Consider the following 27,186-nt stretch of genomic DNA (forward strand, 5'->3'; position numbering starts at 1 on the left):
CACACTGGCACGGAGCCCTACAGGCTCTTGACCTGCCGTCCACGTGGCCGATCCCGTCCGCGTCCCGCCTCCACGCCCGGAGGACCGACAGTCAGCCTCCTCCTCGGAACCACAAAGGTGGCATCATTTAGTGGGCGCCTACTGGATACCAGGCTGTGTGTTCAGCGGTCGCCTGACCACAGTCAGGGGTGCATCCCCAGTGACGAGATACAGGCGTTCAGTTCGTATTTGTTACATGATTCTCCAAGGTTGAGGTGGGGAGTATCAGGCGCCCCCTGATGGATGCACGACAGTTTCGGGGCCATTTTCTGCCTGGCTTGCTTCAAAAGTTGACATGCTGGGACCTTTTCCACGGCGTCCCCCTTGGCTGGGGACAACAGCTCACACCTGCACGCGCCAGCCCCCGATGCCCTGGGCACCCCATGTGCCTTGCCCCTGGCCTACCCTGTGTGGTTCCTGCTCCCCAGCCCCCTTTCCACCCTTCGCGCTTAGCTCGTGCCACCTCCTCCAGGAAGTCTGCCTTGACTGTAGGCCAACCGGAGCCACTCACTTGAAGCCCTCATCACGCTGGGTGGGAATCCTGTCTGTGGCCACAGCTGTGGCCTGCATCAGCATTTGCTGAACGAGGGGCTCAGCTGGGTGGAGGGAGAGGGAGGGCAGCCACTGGCCCCATCTAGTAACCCAAGGCAGGGGCAAAGAAGGCTTTAATGTCAAGGGCCCACAAGGCACAAACACCCTCACCAGGACCAAATAAATAACAACTCCGTCGTTGTGGGAAGGCAGGTCTGGGGAGGGGGCGCAGCGTCTGAGCTCTCCAGGGGCTGCTGGGTGAGCAGGGGTCTGCAGTCTGTGCGGGGCCTCCTGGGTGTGTCACGGCCTCTGGAGCGGGTCCAGTCCCCAGAATCACTCACTCTCCGAGTCGTAGTCGGCCACGAGGGAGGAGCTGGCGGTACAGGGGTGTGGCCTGTCCGGGGGCTCAGCTGCCTCCTGGGAGGAGCCTGGTGCAGACAGGGGCTTGTCCTCACAGCTCCCCTCCTGCGCACTTGTCTTGGGGGTGTTTGTTGGCTCCTGAGGACAGTCTCCAAGGGACGTGGGCCTGTCCTGGGCAGTCCCCTGTGGCACCTGAGCTTCTCCAGACTTGGGGGTCTCGGCTGTGTGCTGGGGGCTCTCGGGGACATCGCGCGATCTCCGCCGCACGATGCCCAGATCCCCCACCGTGATGGGGGAGCCGGCGGGCGTGGGTCTACGGCTCTGGGCCAGCTTCTTCAGGACGCTGCCAACTTTGCTGCTGGGGCCTGATCCCGGGGCAGAGGGGAACCAGGAGCGGCTGATGATCTCGGTCCGCTTGAGTTTTTGCTTGTCCTCGTAGGCTGCGGGGGACGAAAGGACATTTGAGGGGAGCAGGTTAGGAGGTCCGGAGCTGCCTCGGCCCTGGCCTGCCAGCGTCCACTCATGGCTGGGGAGCCCCTATCTCTCCCCCAACCCCTGGGAGCCTCCCCGCCCCGTGGCCCCCCACGCACAGTCCAGGGTGTGGAACTTCAGCAGGGCGGCCAGCCGGCGGTCGTCCTCCGTCTCGGGCACCAGCGGGATGGTCAGGCTTGCCTTGGCCTGCAGGGCCTGGTCTCTCTCCTCCTCCTCTTGGATGGCCTTTTTCTTTTCCTGTGTGTGGCGAGAACAGCACGGGGGAGGCAGGGGTGTGTCAAAGCTTGGCCTCTTCTGTGTCTTGGGGGCCATCACTCATGTCAGGGAAGGGCCTCACACAGTGCCCGGGACATAGAAGCTACTCAACAAATGGGGGCCAGAACTGCTAAAGGACAGATGCAGGGAGTGGGGAAGGGGAGTGAAAGCCGACTCCAGGCTTTGGGGCCTGCATGCGCGGAAGGGAGGGGCTGCCTCTGTCGACAAGGCGGGTAACAGGCAGGGCAAGTTAGGGATGGATCAGGCTTTGGTGGGATGCTAAATGTGAGGGGCTGTAGACCCCCCATGTGGCGATGATCAGAAGGGAGGGGACACACAGGTCAGGACAGAGGCCTGGCTGGAAGGATACCCTTTCAGTAACAAATAATTAGTAAGAAAACCAGCAGTTTTAGTCCTACTAATGATGACCACAGAATGATCAGAAGAGGAGACGGAAAAAGACGGGAGTGGGGATGGTGAGTTTGGGCCCCATGGTGGGGCTAGGACGCCCCTGCCCGGGCTCCGTGCGCAGTGCCCGGGGGCGCCAGCCACCCACCAGCGCGAGGGCAGAGGGAGAGGTTCTCACGGCCTATAGGACCTTCCAGTGCTGCCACCACTGGACACCCTGGGGGGTGAAAAACCCTTGTGTTACACTCTGTGAGTCCAGGCCCAGACTCCGCCTGACACAGCCTCACCCAGTATTTTTGCCTCAACGTTGGCAGCCACTGGGTCACTCACAGCAATGCCCCCGGGGGTGTCCTCCGCAGCAGGACAGCGCCCCTGGTGGCCCGAGTCTGGCAGCTGGATCTGCGCCCTCAGGGACTCTACACACAGGCTCAGGTGTCCTGCCCAGGCATTTACAAACTGCAATCCGTATTATTGGGTTTTATTATAGATGACTTTTCCTTTTTGTCTGTCACATTTAAGGGACTCCTAAATGTGGATATTGGAAATGTTGTGGGGGCGGGTTGATGACATAGGGATTTCATTCCAGGATGGTTAAGAGGGCCCATGAAATGTGTCAGGGGCTGGCCACCTCGTAACTATTGCCCTGCCGGCCCCGGCCTTCGAGACTGTGCTGGAAATGAAGGCCCACTTCTCTAGGGACAGGGACTGTGTGCTTCCTGAGAGGGCCACCAGGTGAGACCCTTCACCTCCCACAGCAGGGGTGAGCTATGGTCTCAATGTTTATGTCCCTCCCCCAAATCCTTATATTGAAATTCAATCCCCAGCATGAAAGTATTAAGAGGTGGGTTCATGTCCAAGAGCTTAAAGGAGATAAACAAATAAACAGAGATGATAAGAGGCAGGGCCTTAGGGAAAGTCATTAAGTCAGGAGGCCTTTGCCCTTAGGGGTGGGATTAGTGTCCTTATAAAAGAGGCCTGAGTGCGTGTTCGTCTGTGCTACCCTATGAGGTCGCAGCGAGAAGGTGTGTCTAAGAGGAAGGGGCCCTCACTGAATCTGCCTGCGCCTTGGCCTTGGACTCCCAGAACCGGAGCGGTACGTTTCTATTGTTTACAGGTTACCCAGTCTATGGTATTTTCATCATAGCAGCAGGGATGGATCAACACGGGCGAGATCCCCATGTAGCAGGTGGGGAAACTGAGGCTGAGAGCGTGCAAAGAGCTGCTCACAGCTAGGGTGTGGTGGGGCGAGGGCTGGACCGGGTCTCAGCCCACCCACTGTGCGTTCTCCCTGACCCCAGGATGCAGCCCCGCTCACCCGGAACCTTCTCCGCAGCATGCTGTTGAGGGCGAAGTCGTCCCTCCAGGCGCTCTGGGCCTCCTGGATGTGGCTCAGGGTGGGCAGCGCCTTCCTGAGTGTGCTGCGGTCGGCCTCCCCGTGCTCCAGCCGGAACATGGCGTCCGTCTCCAGCTTCTGCTTCTTCTCGTGCTCTGCAACGACCGGGGCTCAACTGGGCCTCTGTGGCCCCAGCGTGGGCATGGGCACAGGCACGGGCGAGGCTGGCCTGGGACATGCCGGGTGGACAGGCGGGTGGCGCTCACCTGTCGTCAGCACCTGCTCGTTGTCCGCCATGTCCCAGCGCTCCTCCTTGCGCTGGGCGCCGCTCACGATCACGTAGTCGCAGTTGGCGGGGTCTGTCTGCATCTCGATGTAGTTGACGCACAGGTGGCATTTCATCCGGAACCTGCGCGGGGGAGGCAGGGGGGAGGCAGGGGGCCGAGGATGTGCCCAGGACACCCGTCACCTGTCTGCTTCCTTCGAGCCATTCACGGCATTCAGCAAGAGTTCACGGAGCACCTACTGAGCACTGGCCTCTGGACCTGGGAGCGCAGCCGGGGTCCAGAGGGACGTGTGCCGCCGCCCCACGACCCACCCTCCTTCAGGGAATGAAGTTGGCGCATCCATGCATTCATTTGTTCATTCATCCATTCGTTTATTAATTCATTTGTTAGTTTATTCATTCACTTAATTCATTAGTTCATTCATCTCCATTCATTCATTCACTTATTCAAGAAGCCTTCCCAAGACAGTTGGTCTGCGGCAGGCTCGGTGCCAGCTGCCGGGGACACTGCAGCCAACCTGCTCTTGGAGATGCTGGTGCTCCAGCAGGCGGCCCCTCCCCAGCAAGGGGACAAACAACCACACAATGTTGGGGGACGAGTGCCATCTTAGAAATGTTCTCTCTGCGGGCAAGTTCAGGGAGGGGGCCTTGCAGCTACCTGGGGAAGAGCATTCCAGGTGGAAGGCAAAGAGAGGGGCGTGTCCCTTGGGTGAGGGACAGAGAGGAGGAAGCCATGTGGCTGGAGCAGAGGAAGTGAGGAGGTGCAGGTGGGGAAGGGACAAGCAGAATATGCAGGGCCTTTTAAGTCAGGGGGAGAACCTGGGCTTTTACTGAGGAAGGTGGGAGTCATGGAGGGTTCTAGGCAGAGAGACATGCCCTGACTGACAGACTGGGACGGTTTCCAGGACAGTCCTGCAGAGAATGGCCAACAGGGTACATCCTACTCAGACTCCTCTATAGCCATGGCCACCCCACCTGTTCCTGAGACATCGCCCAGCTGCCCTTACCTGTAGATCGGGGTTGTGTAGTAATTGCCAACCTTCTTCTTTTCTGCATTGTAACGAACACCTGGGAGGGGAAGGAGAGCACAGAGGCTCAGGCTCAGGCCACCCCCAGCATCATTTCCCTGGATTGGGGAACAGGTGGAGGTGGTATTTCATTGCCACTGGAATTTTACCGATGGCTAAACTGAGGCACACAGAGGCTCAGTGTCGCTTGCTGAGGGTCACCCAGCTAGAAACGGGCAGAGACAGGATTTGAACCCAGAGCCTGACTTCCTCACTGCTTGTAAAGAAACTCTGCACACAGCCTGCCAGTCACTCGGGTGCCTGTGCCCTGCCTGAGTGCTGACCCGGAACCTCTGGTGCAATGAGCGTCCCAGTGCCCAGCAGTTAAGGCACCTGCCATCTGCAGGACTGCAGGGTCGGGAGCGGGCAGAGGCTCACCCATGCCGATGTGGTTCTTGCAGCCGTCGCACCAGATGTTATACGGCATCTCAAACCTACGAAGACAGATGAGATCTTATTTGCGCACGTGCACTTGGGCTCTCCCTAGGCCCCCACACCTGCGACTGGCCGCAGCTGTGATTTGCGGGGTGGGGCAGCGGACTCCCCCCCTTGATGGGAGCTGCAAACGAGTTGCGGTCACACCGCAAAGGGCACAGACACGAGAGGATGAAGAATCACAGTTGTTCCTGTAACTGAGCAGGTCCTCTCCCTGTCACACTCTCTAGCCAACTGGCCGAGTCCAGGGAGAGTCCCCTTAGGGTGCCACCGTGTCAGCAACACCTCACATCAGCCAAAGCAGGTTTTGAACGGAAGAGGAAATGGGCTCAGGGCGCTGTCCCCATGCAGTGCTGTCTGATTAAAGAAAAGTAGTGGTATCATCACTGGCTTATTATTTTTTTTAATTAAATTAAATTTTTTAAGAGACAGGGTCTCACTCTGTCGCCCAGGCTTGAGTGCAGTGGCATCGTCATAGCTCTCTGCAGCCTCGAACTCCTCGGCTCAAGCGATCCTCCTGCCTCAGCCTCCTGAGTAGCTGGAACAACAGGCGTGCACCACCACACCTGGCTAATTTTTTATTTTTTGTAGAGATGGGGTCTTGCTATGTTGCCCAAGCTGTTCTCAAACTCCTGGCTTCAAGCGATCCTCCTGCCACAGCGACCCAAAGTGCTGGGATTACAGGTGTGGGCCACCGCACCCAGCCTGCCTCTGTATTTCTTTTCCACAGTTCCATCTACGACATGTGATCTTGGTTTTCCTTTTAAACTAAAACCATTAAGTAGCAAACAAGTTTAATTAAAGACACTGCACGGATGAGATGAGGGCTTGGCAAACTGAGGCTGGAATTGGCGTGGGCAGAACAGAGGCGGGCAAGTCTGGTCAGCTCTGCAGTGTGGAGACAAGGCGGGAGTTTTGAGGTGTCCTTCAGCCCTGTGGCTCTCCAGGCCACTGCTGGGACTGGGGATCTTGATTCTTCTTCTATACACATTCCTGCCTCTGACGATTTTGTCGCTGCAATCTCTGCTCAGGCCCAGGGCAGACGTGGGAGACTGAGATCAGAGCCCACATGGGAAAGGAGACAGGGCGGAGGGGCCAAACAAGCTACCTTCTGCCCCCTGCCAGGGACGACCTGCCAGGTGCTGGCCAGAGACAAGAGGAGACCCCGGAGGGAAGGGCCTGGCTTGACTGCAGTCGTGGCCGATGCTTAGTCCTCTCCACACCCATGCCCTGTGCAACGTGACTCTGCAGCTCTTCCCACCGAGAGGTGGAGTCTACCGTTCCACCCCTGCAATCACAAGCCTTGTGGGCAATGAGTGAGACAGAAGAGATGGTGTGCCATTTCTGGGTCTTGGCCTCAAGGGGCCTTGCATGCTTCTGCGTTGGAACCCTGCCACTTCTACGTGAGCAAGCCAAGGCTAGCCTGTTGGAGGATGTGACACAATGTGGAGCAGAGACCAGCTGTATAGGTCAAGGCCCTGCTAGACCAGCCGGTCCCCAAGCCCTAAACATGTGAACAAGCCCAGCCCAGATCAGCCCAGCCCAGCCCAGCCCAGCCCAGCTGTTCCACGCCCAGCAGAGGCATCCGGTTGAGCTGTGGACTTGTGAGCAATAACCAATGCTTATTGTTTTGTTACACAGCAATAGCTGACTGATACAGTGACTTTCTGCTCTATGGAATTAGGACCTTGCAGCATTGGGCCAACTGGGGGTACCGAATTCTCCTTGAGACTGACGTTAGGTGGCACAGAGGCGGGGTCCTCAGGTGATATGAGGGCCTTACCGGATGATGAGGATGCCTTGTGACAGCTTCCGAGCCCGCTCTCGAAGGGGGTGGCTATTGTGGTATCGGTTGAGAGAGCCATGCTGCGTGGAAAGGACAAGGGAACAGATTAGCACTTGCTGAGCTAGGGGAGTTCATTCTTTGTGTCATCTCCATGGCTCTGGGACAAGTGCCTCATGGGTTCGGCCAGGCCTAGTTCTTATGTCCTGTAGGATGGAGTTCATAGCAATACAGGAGGCATCGAAGTCTTGGTGAAGCATGTGGGCTTCAAATCAGGAATATGTGAATTTGAGTGGCTGCTCTTCCATTTATGAGCTGAAAGAGCTACATGAGCCCGGGCAAGTGATCTCACTTTTTGCCTTCCCGAGTCAGTTTCCCCAATCTGTCACCTGGGGATAACGATCATCATTACCTCTGGGTTTTGTAGGGAGGATTACGTGAGATGACAATACTGGCAAATGCTCACAGGGCACTTCGTGTGAGTCACCACATTTTAATCCCCCAAAGACTGTGAGGTCAGGTTGTTTTATTCCCCTCTTCTGACATAAGGGGAAACTTCAGCACAGGCAAGCCGAGTCCTGTGCTCCAGACCACACAGCTGGGACACTCGGGCCCTTATTAAGCGCCTACTGTGTGGGGACACACAGCTATGAATAAGACAAACATCTCTGCCCTCGTGAAGTGGACATTCTAGAGGGGTATGGACAGTATACAAACGAATGATACATCCAGGAGTTATAAGAGCTATGAAGATAAATAAAGCACCCAGTGATATGACAGAGAACGAGACGGTGGTCAGGAAGGACTTCTGTGAGAAAAGACCTAAAGGAAATCAAAGAGTGTGGTCAAAAGAAGGAGGAGGTTCCAGGCAGAGGGGACAGCCAGGATGCCAGAGGAGCTGGAGCTGGGAGGGCCAGGGGACCTGACCCTAAGCCCGTGTCCTCAGCCTCATCCTCAGCTCTGCTTTAAACCCACTAAAAATGCCAGGCTCAGAGCTAACGTCACTGAGGAGCACATTTCTCACGCAGGAGTGAAAACAGCCCTGAGATTTGTGCCACTTGTGACAGAGAGATCTCAGGGGATCCCTGTCTTTCCACTGCAGAAGCTGACTCCAGGAGGGGACAGCATGGGTCTCTCTGCCATCAGACACTTGGAAAAGGGAGCCTGTCCCTTACCTTTTCGGGGTTGAAATCCGGCGGGTAGTATTTGTTTACACCTTTCCTTTCACCCTGGAAAGCAAAAGAGAGACGTGACTCAGTGACAGCCCTCCAGGACACCTATGTGTGCAGCCTCAGGGGGCAGGACCTGAATGAGGGAGACTTGGGGGCATCTTAGGGGATGGTGCTGGGTTCGGTGTCTGACCAGGGACTGGCCGCTTGGGCAAAAAACCAATTGTCGTCACTTTGGAAAATGCCACGAGGTTCAGACTCTCCTATAGCAGTGGCTTTCACACTTTTCTTGGGAACGTGACTGACAGTAAGAAATATCTATCATTTCAACTGTGCAAATACACATGTAATACAGCTAAAGCACAGGTCTCGTGAAAGAACACAGACCCCGGCTGCGAGAGTTGTTCTTTGTAAATGCCCACTAAATCGACTTAAAGACCCACCAACGCAGTGGTTGTCAAACCTGGCTATGTCTTACAACCCCTGGAGGAGTTTCTAAAATAGGGGTGCCTGCGCCCCACCTCCAGAGGCTCTCTGGACAGTGTACCTGCTAGGGGTGAGCTGCTTAGATACTGGGCTTTTAAAAAGCTCCCTGGGAAATAGGAGCTAAAACAAATCCTGGTACACGAACGTTCAGAGCAGCACGATTCAAAAAAGTCCCAAACTGGAAATGCCCCAAAGTCCACCAACAGAGGAAGGCGCCACCAAAATGTGGTCTGTCCAACCAATGGAATATTACTCAGCCACAAGAAGGAATAAAGCGCTGATTCATTATACAACGTAGATGAACCTTGAAAACATCATGCTCAGTGAAAGAAGCCAGACACCAAAAGCTACTTAGTGTGTGATTCTATTTCTATGAAATGTTCAGAACAGGCAAATCCAGAGAGACAAAAAGCAGATTAGTGGTTGCCAGGGGCCGAGGAAGGGGAATGGAAAGTGACTGCTTATGGGGATGGAGTAGGGGGATGAACATATTTTGGAATTAGAAGTGGAAGTTGGACAACACTGCGGATGTACCAAATGCTACAGAATTTGCATGCTCTAAAATGATTAATTTTTTTAAAATTTTTTATTTTTTAGAGACAAGTTCTCGCTCTGTTGCCCAGGCTGGAGTGCAGTGGTGCAATCATAGCTCACTGTAGCCTCGAACTCCTGGGCTCAAGTGATCTTCCCACCTCAGCCTCCCAAGTGGCTGGGACCACAGACACAGACACGTGCCACAACGCCCTGCCAATTTTTCAAAAAATATTTTGTAGAGATGGGGTCTTGCTTGTTGCTCAGGCTGGTCTCAAACTCCTGGCCTCCAGCGATTCCCCTGCCTCAGCCTCCTAAAGTGCTGAGATAACAGGCGTGAGCCATGATGCCTGGCCTAAAATGGTTCATTTTATGCTATGTGAATTTCACCTCATTAAAAATAAAAAAAAATAAAAAAACCCAAAGAAAAGGAAAAAAGCTCCCCTGGGTGATGGGTGATTTCAGTGCACAGCAAAGTTTTAGAACCACTGCATCCAAAGATCATGATCCAAAGTTTGATGTGACCATCTGAGAGCTCCAGGAGAGGAGGAGGGATCTCTAGGAGGGGGAAGAAAGTGGCTACTTCTGGGGCCTGTCAAAGACCAGGAGAGAAGTCCAGGGCGCACAAGGCCGTCTACTCACCATCTTAGGGGCCGCCTACTGGTCCTCGCTCTCAGGGTGGCTGATCTGAAATTGGCCTCTGAATCCGCTGCCCAGCCCTGTCCTTCTGCGGAGCCTGGGAGAAGGTCCACGGGGTTCCCCGCGAAGATGCTGTGTGCTGTGCGGTGGTGCCGGCTCAGACAAGACCCCCTCAGGCGCAGAGAGGCGTCCAAAGAGCTGTGTGTCTGTTTAGAGAGAGTGTCCTGTCTGCTCTACAGCCAACGCATAGGCCGCACTGGACGCTTTCGATCCCTCCGCTGCGCCCACCTGGTCCAGGCTCCAGCACTGCCCACCTGGACCCCAGCGGGGTCTTCTCGTCTCCCGACTCTGCCCTTGACACTTGTTCACCCCATGGCAGCCAGAGGGATCTCTCAAAATTCGAATTGATGCATTACTCTCCTGCTTAAACCCCCTGCCCCTGAGAATCCTGCCGCTTTTACAATCAGGCCAAACCCCTCCCCAAAGCCTACAAAGCCCCTGCCCGCCTTTCCAAGCCCACCTCTTAGCCCTCTCCGTCTCCCCCACTCTGCTGCAGCCACACTGGCTTCCTGGCTGTCTTCAAAGGCCAAGTGCAGCCAACTCGTCCCTGCTGTTCTGCCTTGACTGCTCTTCCACCAGCTACCTCTTTGTTATAGGTGTCGGTTTACACATCACCTCTGTCATAAGTCTCATGTGACCACCCCACCTATAGTCACTTCTTCCCTGGAGTTCCAATCATATCACCCTGTGGCTGTTTTTCCAGCTAGATCACACTGTGCGGTATCCCCAACACCTAGGACAGCACGTGGCCCCTGATAACTGCTAAGTGAGTGAACAAGTGAAATAATTGATAGAGGCTCCATAAGAAGCAGTGCAGGTGACATGGGTATCAAATGCGGGGGCGCCTTAAACTGGAGGTGGGGAGACCCCTCCCATGTTTGGAAAAAAGACACTTTTAGGAGAAAAGTCTAAACCAGAAGGAAGTTCTAGTTTACACTAAAGAGAAACACTGTAGGGCACTGAAGTGTATTCTAGAATGGGGAACGGCAAATTTTCAGTCAAGGGCTAGACAGTAACTATTTGTGGCTTTTTAGGCCACACTCTCTCTGCCCCTTGTAGCTAGAAAGCTACTCAACTCTGTCCTTGTAGCTAGAAAGCAGCCCCAGACGATATGTACGTGAACGGGCATGGCTGCATTCCAATAAAATCTTATTTAAGGGCCGGGCGCGGTGGCTCACGCCTGTAATCCTAGCACTCTGGGAGGCCGAGGCGGGTGGATTGCTCAAGGTCAGGAGTTCGAGACCAGCCTGAGCGAGACCCCGTCTCTACTAAAAATAGAAAGACATTATATGGACACCTAAAAATCTATATAGAAAAAATTAGCCGGGCATAGTGGCGCATGCCTGTAGTCCCAGCTACTCGGGAGGCTGAGGCAGTAGGATCGCTTAAGCCGAGGAGTCTGAGGTTGCTGTGAGCTAAGCTGACGCCACGGCACTCACTCTAGCCTGGGCAACAAAGTGAGACTCTGTCTCAACAAACAAAAAAAAAAAAAAAAAAAAAAAAATCTTATTTAAGGACACAGAAATTTGAATTTCATACAATTGTCATCCGACACAGAGTATCATTCTCCTGTTGATTTTCCCTCAACCATGTAAAAATTTAAAGCCATTCTTAACTTCAGCACTGTACAAAAATCAGGGGATGTGCTGGTTTTGGACTGCAGGCCTAGTTCACCAGTCCTTGTTCAAGAACCAGGAAGCTTGGTCTCTGATTAGCTTTCTACCAACTTACCTGCACACTCTAACGTTTACTGTGTGCCAGGTGCTGTGAAGAGTCTGACATCATTGCTTCATTTAGTCTGAATTATGTTACCATTATTTCCAGGTGACAAATGAGGACATTAGGGGCTTAAGTACTTTGCACAGCATCAGAAACTGAGAGCAGAGCGTCTGATGGGGAGGGGGGTGGGGGCGGGGCGTGGTGCAAAGCCCCGGATGTCAACTCTTCCCCTACCACCCTGAACCTCTCTTCGTCTTGGACCCGTCATCCGTAAAGTGTGCCCCTTGGATTGGAGTTTTCTAAGGTCTGTTCCAATCTAAAAATACTTTTGCCAACAAAATAGCTAAGTACCCTGCAAGGCTTTGGGGGTCACAGCTCCGTGGGGTTAAATGCCAGCTCCATTTGTCAGGCTGGGTGACCTTGGTCAGTCTCTGCGCTTCCCTGAACTCCAATTTCCTCATCAAATGAACGTGACACTGACTGACTTTCTGGGGTTGCTGTGAATGAAGTGACACACAGTAAGTGCTTGCATGGAGTAAATAGTTTACAGGAGCTAGGGGGTGTGTATGCCTTAAGATGATTTTGTTACCCCCCAGTGAATGGCAGACAGGACTGTGGGGTGGATGTATAGAAAAATCTCTGGTCTTTGGTGTCAAGAGTACTTATTGACCTCATTTGTCCAGGGTTTGCAGCCTGGGTTTGGAATTCTATCTACTCTGCTGCTTCCCAGCTGCCTGATCTCGGGCAAACTGTTTACCCTCTCCAAACCTCACTTTCTGCATCTGTAAAAGGAAGGTTTATAAAAGTATCAGCGTGTTAAGGTTGCTGTCAAGACTCAGGCTTTGTCCTAAACACTTTAACTTACTGACACCGAGTAAAAACGTTGGCAGTTTGGTTATATCTCACGCCCACCGTCTTAAAGCATCACTTTACAAAATCTTCATCACAACCCGGCGAGGTAGGGGTTTATGGGTCCCATTTTCCAGATGAGGAGACCTAGGGGCACTTCAGGCATAATATGGGTCGGGGCTAGGTTGCGGCCGGGGCCCGGGCACTTGGGTCCGGAGTCGCCAGTGGGACCTGGGTCATCCTTGGACATCTAGGTCGCGTCCTCAGAGCTCTGCGTCCCCCGGGGCACCCGTATGCACCCGGAGGCTCCGAGGTGAGGCTGAGGAGACCGCCTGACCCCACGGCCCCACAGGGCCGGCCCGCACTTACCTGCCCTCCTCCCGACGTCACGCCCCGACCGTGCCCGGAAGTGCGCGCTGGGACCGCAGGGAAGCTTGGGGCCCTCTCCGCGTGACTGGAACGCCAGCGCGAGGCGGGGAGAGGCGGCAGCGACGGACTGATTGGCTGAGCACCGAAATGAGGCGGGCTCTACGCACCACAGAGGACCAATCCCAGACCGCTCCTCCCAACCGCGCTCGCGACACGAAGCCCCACCCTCCGCCCCGCCCACTTCGCGTGGCCTAATCCGAGGCCCGCCCCCTGACGCCGCCCTCGCGGGACTGGCCTGCGCGCTGAAGCCGGTCAGCGAGGACCGCGCAAATTGTAGCCCTCGGGCCAAATCAAACCAGCCCGCTATATTTTGGGATAATCTGTTACACAGTCACGGAAAACACATTGTCAAAACCAGCTAGGCTTTAATTAGTTTTTTCTTTGTGCTGGCTGGAGGCCTCTGGTTTTTCTAGATTTCTACTGTGTATTCCAGGAATCTTTTTTTTTTTTTTTTTCTTAAGAGATGGGGTCCCACTATGTTGCCCAGGCTGGAGTGCAGGGACTAGTCACTAGCACGATCCTAGTGCACTGTAGCCTCAAACTCCCAGGCTCCTCCTGCCTTCTGAGTAGCTGGGACTACAGGTGCACGCCACTGCATCTGACTTCAGGAATCATTTTTGAACACCATAATTTTGGGTAACATAGTCTCCAACTCTCATGATCCTACTAAACTTCAGGGGTAGGTGCTAATAATTCCCAGTAATTTAGTGTTAATAGCTAACATGGAATCCTCTTTTATTTTTACATTCCTGGAGTCTTGAAAAAGTGAGTAGTAAAGGATGATTGGTAAAACATATTCAACACACTTAGTACTCCGTCCCAGGCCAAGATTTAGGTCATCGTGAGTCCCAACAATTATAACCCCAAATAGGACATTGAAAAGCATTGTGTAGATTACAGTGGAGAGAGATGGGATTATCGCTACTAAAAAAAAAAAAATCACTACATGCCTTAGTCATCACTGTGGGATTCTGACCCAAACTCTAATTAAGGTGAGAACTCCCTAGTCGTCTTCCTCCCTGTTTTATGCAGTATCCTCTTACTCATTGCCTTGACAAAGAAGCTCTGTCTCTGACTATGGGTCATCCTGCTGCGTCCGCTGTTAGGGGCACAGTTTCAGGAAGGGTAGATGCTCCCCACTCAAGTTTCGGGCTCCAACTCAAGTTTCCTAACTGGTGCCAAAGAACATGATTTTCTTCGAGTTTCTAACTCAGCACAGAGTGCCATGTGATCTTATGACTAACTTAACCAAGAGGGCCAATGGGATATTTCAAAACACCAGAACACAGAGAAATAAAAGGCAGTCCCTCTCTTCTCTGGCAACCACATGTCCTCACAGACTGAGGGTGGTGTTGGGCATGGCTGGAGCTTCCAAGTCCATAAAGTAGAGTTGAGGGAATAAAGAATTAGCATTTCCAGCTCATGTGAATATAGACAGCTTTCCTAGAAGTCAAATATTAAAACATATTAAAAAAATCCTGGCTGGGCGAGGTGGCTCATGCCTGTAATCCTACCACTTTGGGAGGCCAAGGTGGGAGGAAAGCTTGATGTCAGGTGTTCGAGATCAGCCTGAGCAACAGTGAGACCCCATCTCTACAAAAAATAGAAAATTTAGCCGGGCGTGGTGGTGCACACCCATAGTCTCAGCTACTCCAGAGGCTGAGACAGGAGGATCGCTTGAACCCAGGAGTTTGAGGTTGTAGTGAGCAATGATGACATCACTGCACTCTAGCCTAGGTGATGGAGCAAGACCATATCTCAAAAAAAAAAACAAAAAAAACAAAAAAAAGGTATGCACGAGTGAGACAATGGAGTGCTGTATGTGAGTGCATCTGATTTATATAGATAAGCATAAATCCATTTATTTTATGGTTTTATCCAGCAAAGGAATTTAACATAAAAAGAAACTTCTATTTGGTAAGCAATCTGTCAAAGGAGTTTTAAACACATGTGAAGAAATGGGAACCAAGAATTCAGAAGAAAAATGAATCCATAACAGTGATGACTTGTGGTGGGGCGATGATGTTACAATGGTGATGATGTCACCATAGTGATGACATCATAATGGTGATGGTGTCATTTCACCTTTTTATCCTCTTGTCCTCTCCACTTATTCTGTTTATCCACTGAAATGTCCCCAGAGCCCAAGGCCATGGTGAAGACAGACATTCCCAAGACAGACATTGAATGCAAAAAGTCATACTGCACCGAATGGTCGAAAGGTATATTTTGGGGGACAGTCAAAAAGGCACCATGGGCCTTTTTGGTTGAGGAGGAACATCTGGACCACAAGAATCAAGACAGCTTGATCTTGAACCCAATGGCTACTGTGATGTCCAGTGCCAAGGGGCAGATGCCCTGGAGTTTGGAGGAGGGAGAACTAGAAAAGTCATCATTCCAATGGTTTTGTCTACAAGAAGAGCTAGCAGCACTTCGTTGGCATTCTCTAAGCTTTTTTTACTCTTGGAAAACTGTATCATTTGTATTATTTCCCAAGAGCATGGGTTACAGTCTGGAACTGTACAGTAGGGGAGTCACCAGCCACATAGGGCTAAATTTAAACAAAATGAAGTCAAATTAAATATCCCATTCCTCAGTGTCACCTGTCTCATTTCCAGTTCTCAGTAGCAGCACAGAGCTGGTCTACAAGTCAACAGGAGAGTAAAGCAGCAGGGATTTATACAGAGGATGGCCCAGGCTTCACCAGCAGGAGGCAGTACTGAGAAATGGCCTCAAGGTCTGGTGCTGAAGAGGTCACTGTAAGAGCCAAGCAGTCACTGTGCCGCCTCTGCTGTTCTGCCTGGCTTGCTCATAATTTGACTATATGCCAAGGCATCTGAGTAGTTCTTTTATTTATTTTTTTGAGATGGAGTCTCACTCTTGCCCAGGCTGGAGTGTAGTAGCTCACTGCAGCCTTCAACTCCTGGGCTCAAGTGATCCTCTTGCCTCAGCCTCCCAAGTAGGTGGGATCACACGTGTGTGCCACGATACTTGGCTAATTTAAAAAAATTTTTTTGGTAGAGACAGGTCTCGCAATGTTGCCCAGGCTGGTCTTAAACTCCTGGCTTCAAACAATCCTCCCACTTTGGCCTCCCAAAATGCTGGGATTACAGGCATGCACCACCATGTCTGGCCATCTTGGTAGTTCTGACAACTTCCTTCCACGTTGCTTGTGGAGAAAGATTTCAAGAGGATGAACTCAGGAATTTCAGCAATGGTGGAACTAACTCTAAGTGAAGGGAATGGGGAAATTGATTCCAGAAGCCCAAGGTTCAGGGATCACATGTGCTGAGTTTTGGGTGAATGTGAGAAGGTGCAGCTCGTCCGGGTGTGCAGGTCATTTACTCTGCAAGTGGTCATTTCCATATCCAGAAGCGAGAAGAATGCAGAAAGAGGTGGAATCCTTCCTCCCAGCTGCATGCATGATGAAGGAAGACATTCTGCACCGAGGGAGGTCCAATAAACTGATTTCGCTTTCAGTCTGGTCTCTGCTAAAAGGAAGAGCAGCCCATCACTGAGACTGGCATCCTTGGGAAGGTGGGAAGGAGGAAGTGGAAGGAGACAAGAAAGGACTCACAGTGCACTTTGGTGAGGTCAACGTGATGAGCCTGGATATTCTGCAGATTGAACAAATGGCTGGGAGAGACAAAAGCTTGAGGGTTCCTCCTGGTTACTGGAAACTGGTAAATCAACAGTTGTGCTGTAGCAAAGAAAGGATAGGGTGACGATTTCAAGGCAACCCAAACTCTTATTTTTATTTTTAAGATTTTTATTTTTTTTAAACTCCAAGACTTTGATGGCATCCAAAGTCTTTCTTGCCCTTTTGAGAGAGCAAACGGCAAGGATAGTGAGATGTTATGAAAGACAAATCCGATCGATACTTTATCAATTATAAATTGATAATTTTACAATTTGACAACTTATTTTATCTTTATAATTTATTTTTTCTATTAAACCAGAAGTTTTCTTTTTTCTTTTCTTTTTCTTTTAAGATACAGTCTCACTTATGTTGCCCAGGCTGGACTCAAACTCTTAGGCTCAAGTGATCCTCCCGCCTCGGCCTCCAGAGTAGCTGTGCCCAGCAAACCAGAGAAGAGGGTTTCTATAGCAGACAGACTCTATGGTGGCCCTCGATCCCTGCCTTCTAGTGTTTACCCTGTATAAATCTCTCCTTGAGTGTGGGTAGGGCTCAGTGACTAACAGAGCATGGTAAAGGTGATGGGATATATGTCACTGGGTGTATGGAAATATACTACACAAGATTGTAATATCCATCTGGTTAGGAGACTCTCTCCTTTGCTGGCTCTGAAGAAGTTACTGCCATGCTGTTAGCTGTCCTAGAGAGAGGGCCATGCGAAAAGAAAGCCCAGAGCCAGCAAGGAACTGAGGCCTTCAGTCTGACAGCCTGCAAAGAAGAGAAATGCTACCAATAACCACAAGCTTGGAAGCATAGCCTTCCTCAGTTGAGCCTCAGGTGAGAACACAGCCCTGGGCAACACCTTGACCACAGCCTTGCAGTGAACCCGGTTAAGCTGCACCCAGACCCCGACCCATAGGAACTGTGACATAATAAATGTACCTTGCTTTAAGCCACTGTGTTTGTCGTAATTTGTTATGCAGCAATAGAGAACTAATACAGTTTCTTTCCCAAGGTATGAAGCAACATGTGATGAAAGCAACCTGCATGAAGTGTTTTCAAACCGACTGCAGGCAAAACACAAAACTCAACTGCAGGACTATATATTTGCATCTGTAAGACTCCAGTGTGATTGGTATGACACTTGGGTTTCTCGGTTATGCAAAGGATTCTAGAAAAAATCCTCTTCCTGGTGCAAGCCTGAAAGAAGAGGGGCCAGGGCCAGGGCCAGGGCACAAGGGAGATCTCTAGGGTCCGAGTGAGTCACTCCTTCAGTGGCCAAGAACTGAGCACAAGGGAGCGCCATGATACTGACCCTCCAGAGAAGGCAGAACGAGAGACCTCCCAAAGAGATCAAGTTCAGTGTCACACCTCCACTTGCTAGCTGCTTCACCTGACTTATTCTGCAGCTAAAGTCCTTTGCTGAAACAAACTCTGAAAGGGAACATTTGTTTACAAATACACATTTCTTGTGTGCCAAGATGATGATGGTAACACAAAGGGCTTTGAGTCCACACAGAGTAGTGAAAGCCTCTTATTTAGCCTAGGATACGACAAGGCTGGATTAAACGAGAGAGAACCTCCCTTCCAGTTGTGGAAGGGCACCTTGAAGCCACTGAGGCCCCGTCATGTGGCTCTGGAACAGGAAGAAAACATAACAGGTCTTTACCTCAAAGAGCTCAAAGCCATCTGTCATCTGTGTGCTGCCTCCAAATAATACATATAAATCAGGCATTGATTTTTTTTGCTTGTTTTTTTAGAGACAGGGTTTTGTTCTGTCTACCAGGCTGGAGTGCAGTAGCACAGTCGTAGCTCACTGCAGCCTTGAACTCCTGGGCCCAAGCCATCCTCCTGCCTCAGCCTCCCGCGTAGCTGGCACTGCAGGTGCACACCACCACGCCCAGCTAATTTTAAAATTTTTTTGTAGAGATGGGGTCTTGCTATGTTGCCCAGGCTGGTCATGAACTCCCAGGCTCAAGCGATCATCTTGCCTTATCCTCCCCAAAGTGCCAGGGGTACAGGTGTGAGCCACTGCACCTGGCCTCGGGCACTGCTTTTATTCCACAAGGTTCAAAGGACTTTTAAAGGGGTTTGTACCTTTATGGGGCTGGGAAAACTGGATTCTCAGGAACAGTTGGGTTCTATTCTTGGCTGGATTGCTTGTTTGCTATTTTAGGTGACCTGCTGTGTGATGGGATGGCTTTGACAATCTCTTGGAACTTCACTGTTCTTGAAATTTGAGGAGAGAGCAAGGACATGGAGATACAGAGGTACTCACAGCATTTCTGGTTTTTCTAAAAGCCTTTGAATAACTCAAGGCATTACTGCTTATGGCTGGGGGCAGGCCAGGAATGCCGCCCCCACTGCCAACACAGACTCTACGAGGCAGGCATTTCTTGTTCGCTTGGTGGTTCTGTGGCAGGGGTCCTTTATTCACCACTAAGTGTCCACAAATCCATGAGTATACTTCATGGCCCTCTGGTGTCCCTTAAAAACAGCTGAATCTGGCTGGGTGCAGTGGCTCACGCCTATAAACCCAGCACAACTCAGTTTCATAGGATGACGCTGGGAAGGTACTTAGCATGATGCCTGGTACTGAGCACAGATTTCTTCAACACTTCCACCTGTTCTGACTTACCTGCGTTAAGGTGATGCTTCCAGACATTAAACCACAAGCAGATGGAACAAGCTTCTGGGATAAGACCAGGATGCAACAGGGTAGCGGTGGGGGCAGGAATCAGGATTAGGGACCACAGAACTGCCTCCTCCCGATCTGTAACATGACGTCCATCCCATCACAGGCTCTCACCCAAGTCCCCAGATACGTAAGGTACAGCTGGGAAAGCATAGCCCCCGCAAACGTACTCAATTCCTTCTTCCTCTGCCGCCAGGAACACACGTGAACACGGCCCTCTAGAGTGGTGCTGCCCGCACACAGCCAACCCAGATGAGGGAGGAGTTGCTTTCTCAGATGAAGAACCAGTGAGGACAGCAGGCAGGAAAACGTGAACAGCCAGGGGGAGTGAGGAAGAGAGTGGGAAATGATGTCTAACACAAATACTTTCTAGAAAGTCGGAACGCAGCCTTAAACTTCAAGCAAAACACTTAGATTCACTTTATTTCTCACTTATTCAAATGCTGCATGTACCCTTCATTCACTCATTCACTTAGTCAACATACTTACTGAGCGCTACTAGGTGCTGAGCTTAGCTCCAGATGCTGGGTATGCAGCGATAAACAAAACAGGCAGCCCTTGCTGTCTAGAGCTTACGTCCTAGCAGGTTCAGTTTGGGTTATCCTGGGCAGACCATTCTCATGGGCAATATCCTAATTCCTTATTTCAAGTTCCTGCTCCTTCTGGGTAGGACACAGACTCTTCTAACCTATTATCCCAATCTGGCCCCTGCAGAGCACACGGGAAGGCAGGTGGCTGCTGAAGAAACTTAATTATAGGGATGAACTTTGGCTTTTTGTATGAATATTAGCCAGGTCAGAAGAACCGATGTAAAGACCTGGGATGCTCCTATAATTTAACCACCACATCACAGAGCACTTTAAAAGGCCAGTTTTTAATTTTATTTTATTTTTCCTCATGCAAACACCAGGGTGTCTTGTGCTTAAACACCATAATTTCCCACAAACAAACCCCTGCCACTCCTGTGTTAAACACCACCATAATTTACTTGTTAGAATCAGGAATAATAATGAGTTTGTCTGAGTGCTAACAACAGCCTGGAAGAACAGACTCTGAAAGATGTGTTTAGGGGACGAGGCTGGGAGGCTGAGAAAAAGAACAAAAGACATTTGGAGGCGAAGAGGGCACTAGGGGAGAGAGGCTGGGTGGCTTAAGTAACTTCCAGGTCAGATGTGGGCATTATGATAGAATCTGGGCATTTCCGGGTCCTTAGAAATCACCTCAACATCTTCATTTGACAGAGGGGAAAACAAGACCAAAGAAGTGACAAGGTCACAGAGCTTGTAATGGCAGAATTAGGGACGGAAGCCAGGTCTCCTGATTCTTGGCTAACGCTTGTTGCCCTGAGCTGAACTGCCCATTACAACCACCCACTGTGTTTCATATAATCCAATCAATCCATATAATCAGGTCAACTAGTTTCCAGAACATATTTTAAGAATCTCTATGGCTGGGCATGGTCACTCATACCTGTAATCCTAGCACTCTTAGAGGCCGAGGCAGGAGGATCGCTTCAGGTCAGGAGTTCAAGACCAGCTCGAGGAAGAGTGATACCCTGTTTCTACCGAAAATAGAAAAAATTGGCTGGGTGTGGTGGTGCGTGCCTGTAGGTAGTCCTAGATACTTGGGAGGCTGAGGCAGGAGGATCACTTGAGCCCAGGAGTTTGAGGTTGTGGTGAGCTGTGATGATGCCACTGCACTCTACCTAGGGCAACAGAGTGAGACTCTGTCTCAAAAAAAAAAGAATCTCCAGCTGGGTGAGGTGGCTTATGCCCCCCAGTAGTTTAGGAGGCCAAGCTGGGTGGATTGAATTGATTGAAGCCAGGAGTTTGAGACCAGCCTGGGCAACATAGCAAGACTCCTCCTAGTGCTACAAAAAATAAGAAAAAATTAGCCAGGCATGCTGGCTCATGCACATAATACCAGCTTCTGGGGAGGCTGAGGCAGAAGGATTGCTTGAGCCCAGGAGTTCCAGCCTGGGCAACAGAGTGGGGCTCTAAAAAAAAAAAAATAAATAAAGGAATCTCTACAGTGAGAGAATTAATATATTAATATATATTTTTTGGCAGAGGACAATGGTTAAGGGCTTCAAATCTATTTAGTGACAACTAGCAGATTCATCTGTTTTAATTTTTGGCTCTAGGTCAGTGATTCTCAACAGGTGCCATCTTGCCTCTGGGGGACATTTGGCAATATCTGAAGACACTTTTGGTAGTGACAACTTGAGTTGGGAGGGAGTGTTCATGGCCATCTCGTGAGTAGAGGTAAGATTTGCTGTTCAACTTCTGTGCTCAGGGCATCCCTCTACTACAAAGAATGATCTGGCCCCAAATGCTGAGGTTAAGAAACCTTGCATCAGAGGCACAGGCACCAAAACGGGCTCAGACGGACAGTAAGCTTGACCACGATGGGGATGTCACGTGGGCTGAAGAATTTGCCAGCAAAGGCGTTGTTTTAAAAGATACACAACTTTGAGCTCCTAAATCCAACACTTTCCCCATCACATTTTATAGTCTGGATGGTGTTTGGGGCATTCTGAGCATTCTATTTCTTGCCTGCCCTCCTTCTCCCCACCCTAAACAATTAAATACAACCGGGGCACCCCTGCTCAGGCACAAAGGCTCATCCCACCCCAGGATTCTCCAGTGGGGGTTACCCCAGGGTGGATCCCTTCTCATTCGTGTTCTGCCAGGCACTATCTGAGCCCCTTGGGTGGGTCACTTAACTTTCCTGGACCTCAGTTTTCTTCCCTGTAAAATGAGGAGAATAAAAAGAGCAAGTATTTTGAGCTTTTTCGTAATTGGCTGTTATACATTAATTTTCTTTTTTTAAGCCACCTCCTCGGGCTGTTGTGCGGTCTCTTCACCCACCACTCCCACCCCGAAGGACTGTGGAGAGTTCACCACGGAGCCTGCCCTGTGCCGGGTTCTCTAAATCCTCAAAGCCGCCTCTGAGGTAGGGGCTGTGAACGCTCTTTCTACAAACGGGGAAACTGAGGCTGGAAGACCACGGAACTGGACCATGATTTCAAACCTTTGAGGGAGAGGGCTGGTTTGGAAGGCGAAGGTCTTCTCCAGGGCCCCCGTCAAGGGCTCTCAGCACCAACTAGGCGCCCAGACAAGCTTCTCATCCTTCCTGGGCCCCTCGGATTCTGATTCTCCACTTCGCTAGGATTTCAGTGTGTGGCCACAGGAAACATGGGCGGGCCGAGACTCCGCTGCTGGACGCCAGCTCCGAGGCGCATGCGCGGACGTGCGCGCGGAGGCCTGTGGGAAGACGGTCGCGCGCTCGAGGCACCGCCCCGGCGCCGGCGCGGTTGTCAGGGCTACCGAGGCGGGGCGGGGCGGGGCGAGGCGGGGCCAGAACGTGTCTGAGTCTTTATTTGTTCATAAATGGCCGTTTGATTCAACTTGGTGAAGCTTCTTCGAATTCTTTGTTGTTCGTTCGTTTGTTCACTATCCAGTTGCACAGAAGCTGACTTTATAGCCTCAGGAGTGGGTTAACCAAGGATTCTAGCCATGATTAGGTGCTGGTGGAGACCGCTTTAAAGAGCTCCCAGTGTCAATCCGGTTTACATACATGTCATTTTTTTTTTCTTTTCTCTTTTGCCTTTGAGTACTCTATAATTTATTAGCGGCATCTATAATTTATCTGACTTCGCCGGCCAGATCTTGCTTAGACAAAATCACGAATCTGAGTTTTGGAGAAAAGACTCAGTGATGACTAATATCATTAGGAAGGCATTCTTTACAAAAGGATTCACAGAGGATTTCTTTAAATAGAAAACTTCTTTAGTGCACTGAAAACGGTTCATTTTATATAAAATTCATTTAGATACCAGACCCTACTCTCCTGCCTACTTTTTTGTTTGCATACAGGCATAGTCAGGGGTGCTGTGTATGGTTGTGTAGGTTGTGCCCTGCACAAGGGTGCCTGGCTGAGGGCATGGGAATGGGGCTGAAATCTAGCCCAGGCTATGTTCTTCAAGCTGGAGGACAGGGCATATTCTTCTAATTCATCTGTTAGAGGGGGTGCTTTATTCTATTCACATGAAGTTTCCCTGTGTACCAGCTACCTTTTTGCACACAATACTTTTACAGTGTCAAAAATAGATCTAGTTAGGAAAAATTTTAAAGTTTATTGTCATATAAAAAGTACATGTCGAGATCTGGTAGACTTCAAATTGTTATAGCCTTACCAGGTTCACTGCCCACTGCTCAAGAAGAAGCCAATACACTGAGACAGCAGGTGTTACAGCAGGGAAAGAGTTTAATATTGCAGGTGCCACATGAGGATACAGAAGGAAGTTCTCAAATCTGTCTCTTGGAGAATGTGGGAGAAAGATGAGTCAGTTCCTTGGTATGGGCCACTGATCAGGGTGGGCCAGCTGATCCACTGGAATGCAGGGCCTGGAAGGTATCTCAAAAGCTAGCCTTAGGTTCCACTAGGGTGCTGTTATCTATGGGAGTAATTAAAAGAGTAAAGAATCTTTATGAACATCAGCTATGTGACTGCGGAGTAGCAATTATGGAAAAGCAAACTAGGGGACAACGGCTGGTTATAAACATATTTTAACTGTGCCTATAGCTTTACAGAGTTCAGGCCCCTACCACATCATGATGCCACGACACTCTACCCAGGGCAACAGAGTGAGACTCTGTCTCAGAAAAAATTAAATAAATAATAAAAAAAAGAAAATAAGGTCTTTGTAGGTATAACCAAGGTAAGATGATGTCTTTAGGGCGGGCCCTAATCCAAAAGCACTAGTGTCTTTTTTTCTTGGCTTCTTTAGAGACAGGGTCTGGCTCTATGCAGTGGCACAGTCATAGCTCACTGTGTCCTTGAACTCCTGGGCTCAAGCGATCCTCCCGTCTCAGCTTCCAGAGTAGCTGGGATTAACAAGTGCAAGCCACTGTGCCTGGCTGATTAGTGTCTTTATAAGAAGAGGAGACAACAGAGAGAGACGCAGGGAAGAGGGCCATGTGAAGACAGAGGCAGAGATTGGAGTGATGCGGCCACAAGCCAGGAAACACCAGGGGCTACCAGAAGATGGAAGAGACAAGGAAAGATCCTTCCTTAGAGGCTTCAGAGGGAGTGTGGCTCTGCCAACACCTTGATTTCAGACTCCTGGCCACCAGACCTAAGACAAAATAAATTTCTGCTGTGTTAAGCTACTCAATTTCTGGCACTTTGTTATGACAGCCCTTAGAAATGAACACAATGCAGAACAAGAAAATGACAAGAACCTATATCCCAAATATCCAAACAGAAAGGAGCTGGGAAGTTACCTAAGAAAGGGTCATATTTGGATGTTCTTTAAACTGCTGTATTTTTGGGTCTCTGTTAGAGCAGCGTAGTTTTTTACCCTGCTGATGGACTTTATGACATTGAACAGTAATGTTTCTTTCTCCCAGAAGCTACCTCTTCACCTTCTTCTTCCTCTTTTGCTCCTTTCAGTTTTGGAAAGTTAACTTTCTCCTGTCTTGGAATATCCCTTGTTGACTATTCTAGCTTTGTGACTGGCTGTTTTGGAGTGTTGCTTTCGAGGGAGAACAGTGGAAGTTATAAGAGATGTATGTGACAAATTTGGCATCCTGTAACACCAACAGGATTACTGGGGTTTTTTTTTTTTTTTTTTTTTTTGAAGATTTTAGAGAAAGCAGCATGAATCAACCTCAATTATTTGTAAGTAAAATTAGAGTAGTTTCAAGCTGTTGCTTTTCTCTGTCCTACACACGTTATTCAAATAAGTTGGCAGAAGAATGTTGTTTGGGTTTACATTAGGGAATTATGGGGACATAAATTTGGGTCTAAATTCGTGACATTTAAAACAGTTTTCTGTTTCCTTTAACTCTTAGAGGCAGCATAGTGTTGTCATCCACAGAGCAGATTCCAGTGCTGGGTTGTCTGGTTGGAGCCTTATCTCTGCTACTTCCTGGCTGTGTGACCTTGAGAGAACTCCTTAACTTCTCTGTGCCTCATTCTCCTCCTCTGTTAAATGGAGATTGTCTTAGTTTATGTTCCTCCCAGACAAGTGAGCCTCCCACCTTGGCCTCCCAGGTAGCTGGGACTAAAGGTGTGCAGCACTATGCCCAGCTAATTTTTAAAATTTTTTGTAGAGATGGGGGTCTTGCTATGTTGCCCAGGCTGGACTCCAACTCCTAGGCTCAAGCGATCCTCCTGCCTCAGCCTCCTGAGTAGCTGGAACTCCAGGTACATGCCACCATGCTCAGCTAATTTTTCTATTTTTTTTTTTTTTTGGTAGGGATAGCATCTTGCTGCATTGCTTAGGCTGATCTGAACTCCTGGCCTCAAGTGATCCTCCTGCCTCAGCCTTCCAAAATGCTGGGATTACCGGCGTGACCCATCATGTGTGGCCTGAATTGCATTTAGTTATCATGTTTCCTTCCTCTTCTCCAGTCTGTGACAGTTCCTCTGTCTTTGTTTTGCGAAAATTCTGGGACAACATAGAAAAATCACCCCCTAAACTGGGAGGGAGTTGAAAGACCAAAGAATGACTCAGACAAGCCCAGCTTGGTGAGTTAGATGAGTTTATTAGAGGTTACTTACAAGGGCTCTTGCTCCTGGGCGGCACAGGAATTTCTTCCACAGGAGGCTTCTTGCGTGCAAAATCTGCGTCTGCCCACTTTGTAGTGTTACCTTAAATCTCTTCCCAATGAGTAAGGCAAATTTTTTAGATTTCTATCTTTGCTTGTTGACAGTGAAACAAATCACACAGGCACAGTACCATCCTCATAAACTGTCATGCAATCCGTGGTTTGTTAATGATACTACAATTTTCTACTGGGCGGGGATTTTAGTATTACAGTTAGCTAAAGGGCACTATAGGATAGCTAAAGCAGTTTTAAAACAGTCTGGGCTGGTCTGAGTTGGCTGTTTCAGGACAAGAAACTGCTGAGACAAGCAAGAAAGTGCTGGGCACTTTTCCGGGCCCAGCAGCAGTCTTGGTACTTGCTTAATCCACGGTGTGACAATTTGGTTGCTCACTCCAGGCTAACACTGTGTTTCTGTTATGTAGCGGGGAATCTGCCTTTGTCCTTCTGTCTTTCCTTGTCTTTCGTGTTTGTAACACTTTTGAGTGTACTGGCCAGGAATTTTTGAAGTGTACTGGCCAGAATGTCCCTCTTGGTGTTTTCTCACAATTGGACTGAGGTTATACATCTCTTTTTACAAGTGATTGCCGAAATATGATTGGTATGGTTTCAATGTGTCCCCCAAATTTCATGTGTTGGATATTTAATCTCCAAATTCGTATGTTGGTTGGAGGTGGGGCCTTTGGGAGGTAATTGGGCTTAGATAAGATCATGAGGGCGAGGCCCCCACGGTGGGACTCTTCTTTATAAGAAGAGGAAGAGAGACTTGAGTGGAGACGTATGCTGTTGCCATCTCGTCATGTGATGCCTTCTACCATGTCATGGTGCAGCAAGGCCCTCACCAGATGCAGCCTCTCAACCTTGGACTTCCCAGCCTCCAGAATCGTGAGCTAAATAAACTTCTATTCTTTGTAAGTTACCCAGTTTGTAGTATTGCGTTATAGCAACAGAAAATGGACTAAGACAATGACTATAGTTCTATACCTGGAAAATCACCTTTTAAAAATTGGGGTAAAATATACATAATATAAAATTTCTCATCTAAACCATTTTTTTTTTTGAAACAGAGTCTTACTCTATCACACCAGGTAGAGTGCTGTGGTTCACAGCTGGTAGCTCACAGCAACCTCAAACTCCTGGGCTCAAGCGATCCTCCTGCCTCAGCCTCCGAGTAGCTGGGACTACAGGCACACGCCACCACACCCAGCTAATTTTTGTATTTTTTGTAGAGATGGGGTATCGCTCTAGCTCAGGCTGGTCTCGAACTCCTGAGCTCAATCAATCCTCCTGCCTTGGCCTCCCAGAGTGCTAGGATTACAGGCGTGAGCCACTGTGCCTGGTCCATCTCAACCATTTTTAAGAGTAGAGT

General features: G+C 50.0%; 1 protein-coding gene across 3 annotated transcripts; it reads right to left on the reverse strand.

The window, feature by feature from the left end:
• Window positions 1–698: 698 nt before the first annotated feature.
• Window positions 699–21,970, reverse strand: YJU2B (YJU2 splicing factor homolog B). 3 transcript variants are annotated; one of them, XM_069494975.1, is made up of 10 exons: window positions 21,835–21,970; window positions 9,818–10,020; window positions 8,165–8,218; window positions 6,990–7,072; window positions 5,150–5,205; window positions 4,712–4,772; window positions 3,685–3,827; window positions 3,401–3,573; window positions 1,521–1,659; window positions 699–1,370 (listed from the first exon to the last, which is right to left on the reverse strand). In XM_069494975.1, the coding sequence occupies exons 2-10, from the start codon at window positions 9,818–9,820 to the stop codon at window positions 904–906; spliced, it is 1,179 nt and encodes a 392-aa protein (XP_069351076.1). In that variant the 5' UTR covers window positions 9,821–10,020; window positions 21,835–21,970; the 3' UTR covers window positions 699–903. The 3 variants fall into 3 exon arrangements, with proteins under 3 accessions (XP_069351076.1, XP_069351069.1, XP_069351086.1); XM_069494968.1 differs by lacking the exon at window positions 21,835–21,970 and adding an exon at window positions 12,812–12,868; XM_069494985.1 differs by lacking the exons at window positions 9,818–10,020; window positions 21,835–21,970 and adding an exon at window positions 12,812–12,868.
• Window positions 21,971–27,186: the final 5,216 nt, after the last annotated feature.

Source organism: Eulemur rufifrons, chromosome 2, assembly GCF_041146395.1.
Source record: "Eulemur rufifrons isolate Redbay chromosome 2, OSU_ERuf_1, whole genome shotgun sequence".
Classification (NCBI taxonomy): domain Eukaryota; kingdom Metazoa; phylum Chordata; class Mammalia; order Primates; family Lemuridae; genus Eulemur; species Eulemur rufifrons.

Coding starts and splice junctions, on each gene's coding strand:
- YJU2B (XM_069494975.1), bottom strand. Junction 5,206..6,989: donor CAAGGCATCCTCATCATCCG/GTAAGGCCCTCA, acceptor CTGTCTTCGTAG/GTTTGAGATGCCGTATAACA. Junction 3,828..4,711: donor TACACAACCCCGATCTACAG/GTAAGGGCAGCT, acceptor TCCCCCGCGCAG/GTTCCGGATGAAATGCCACC.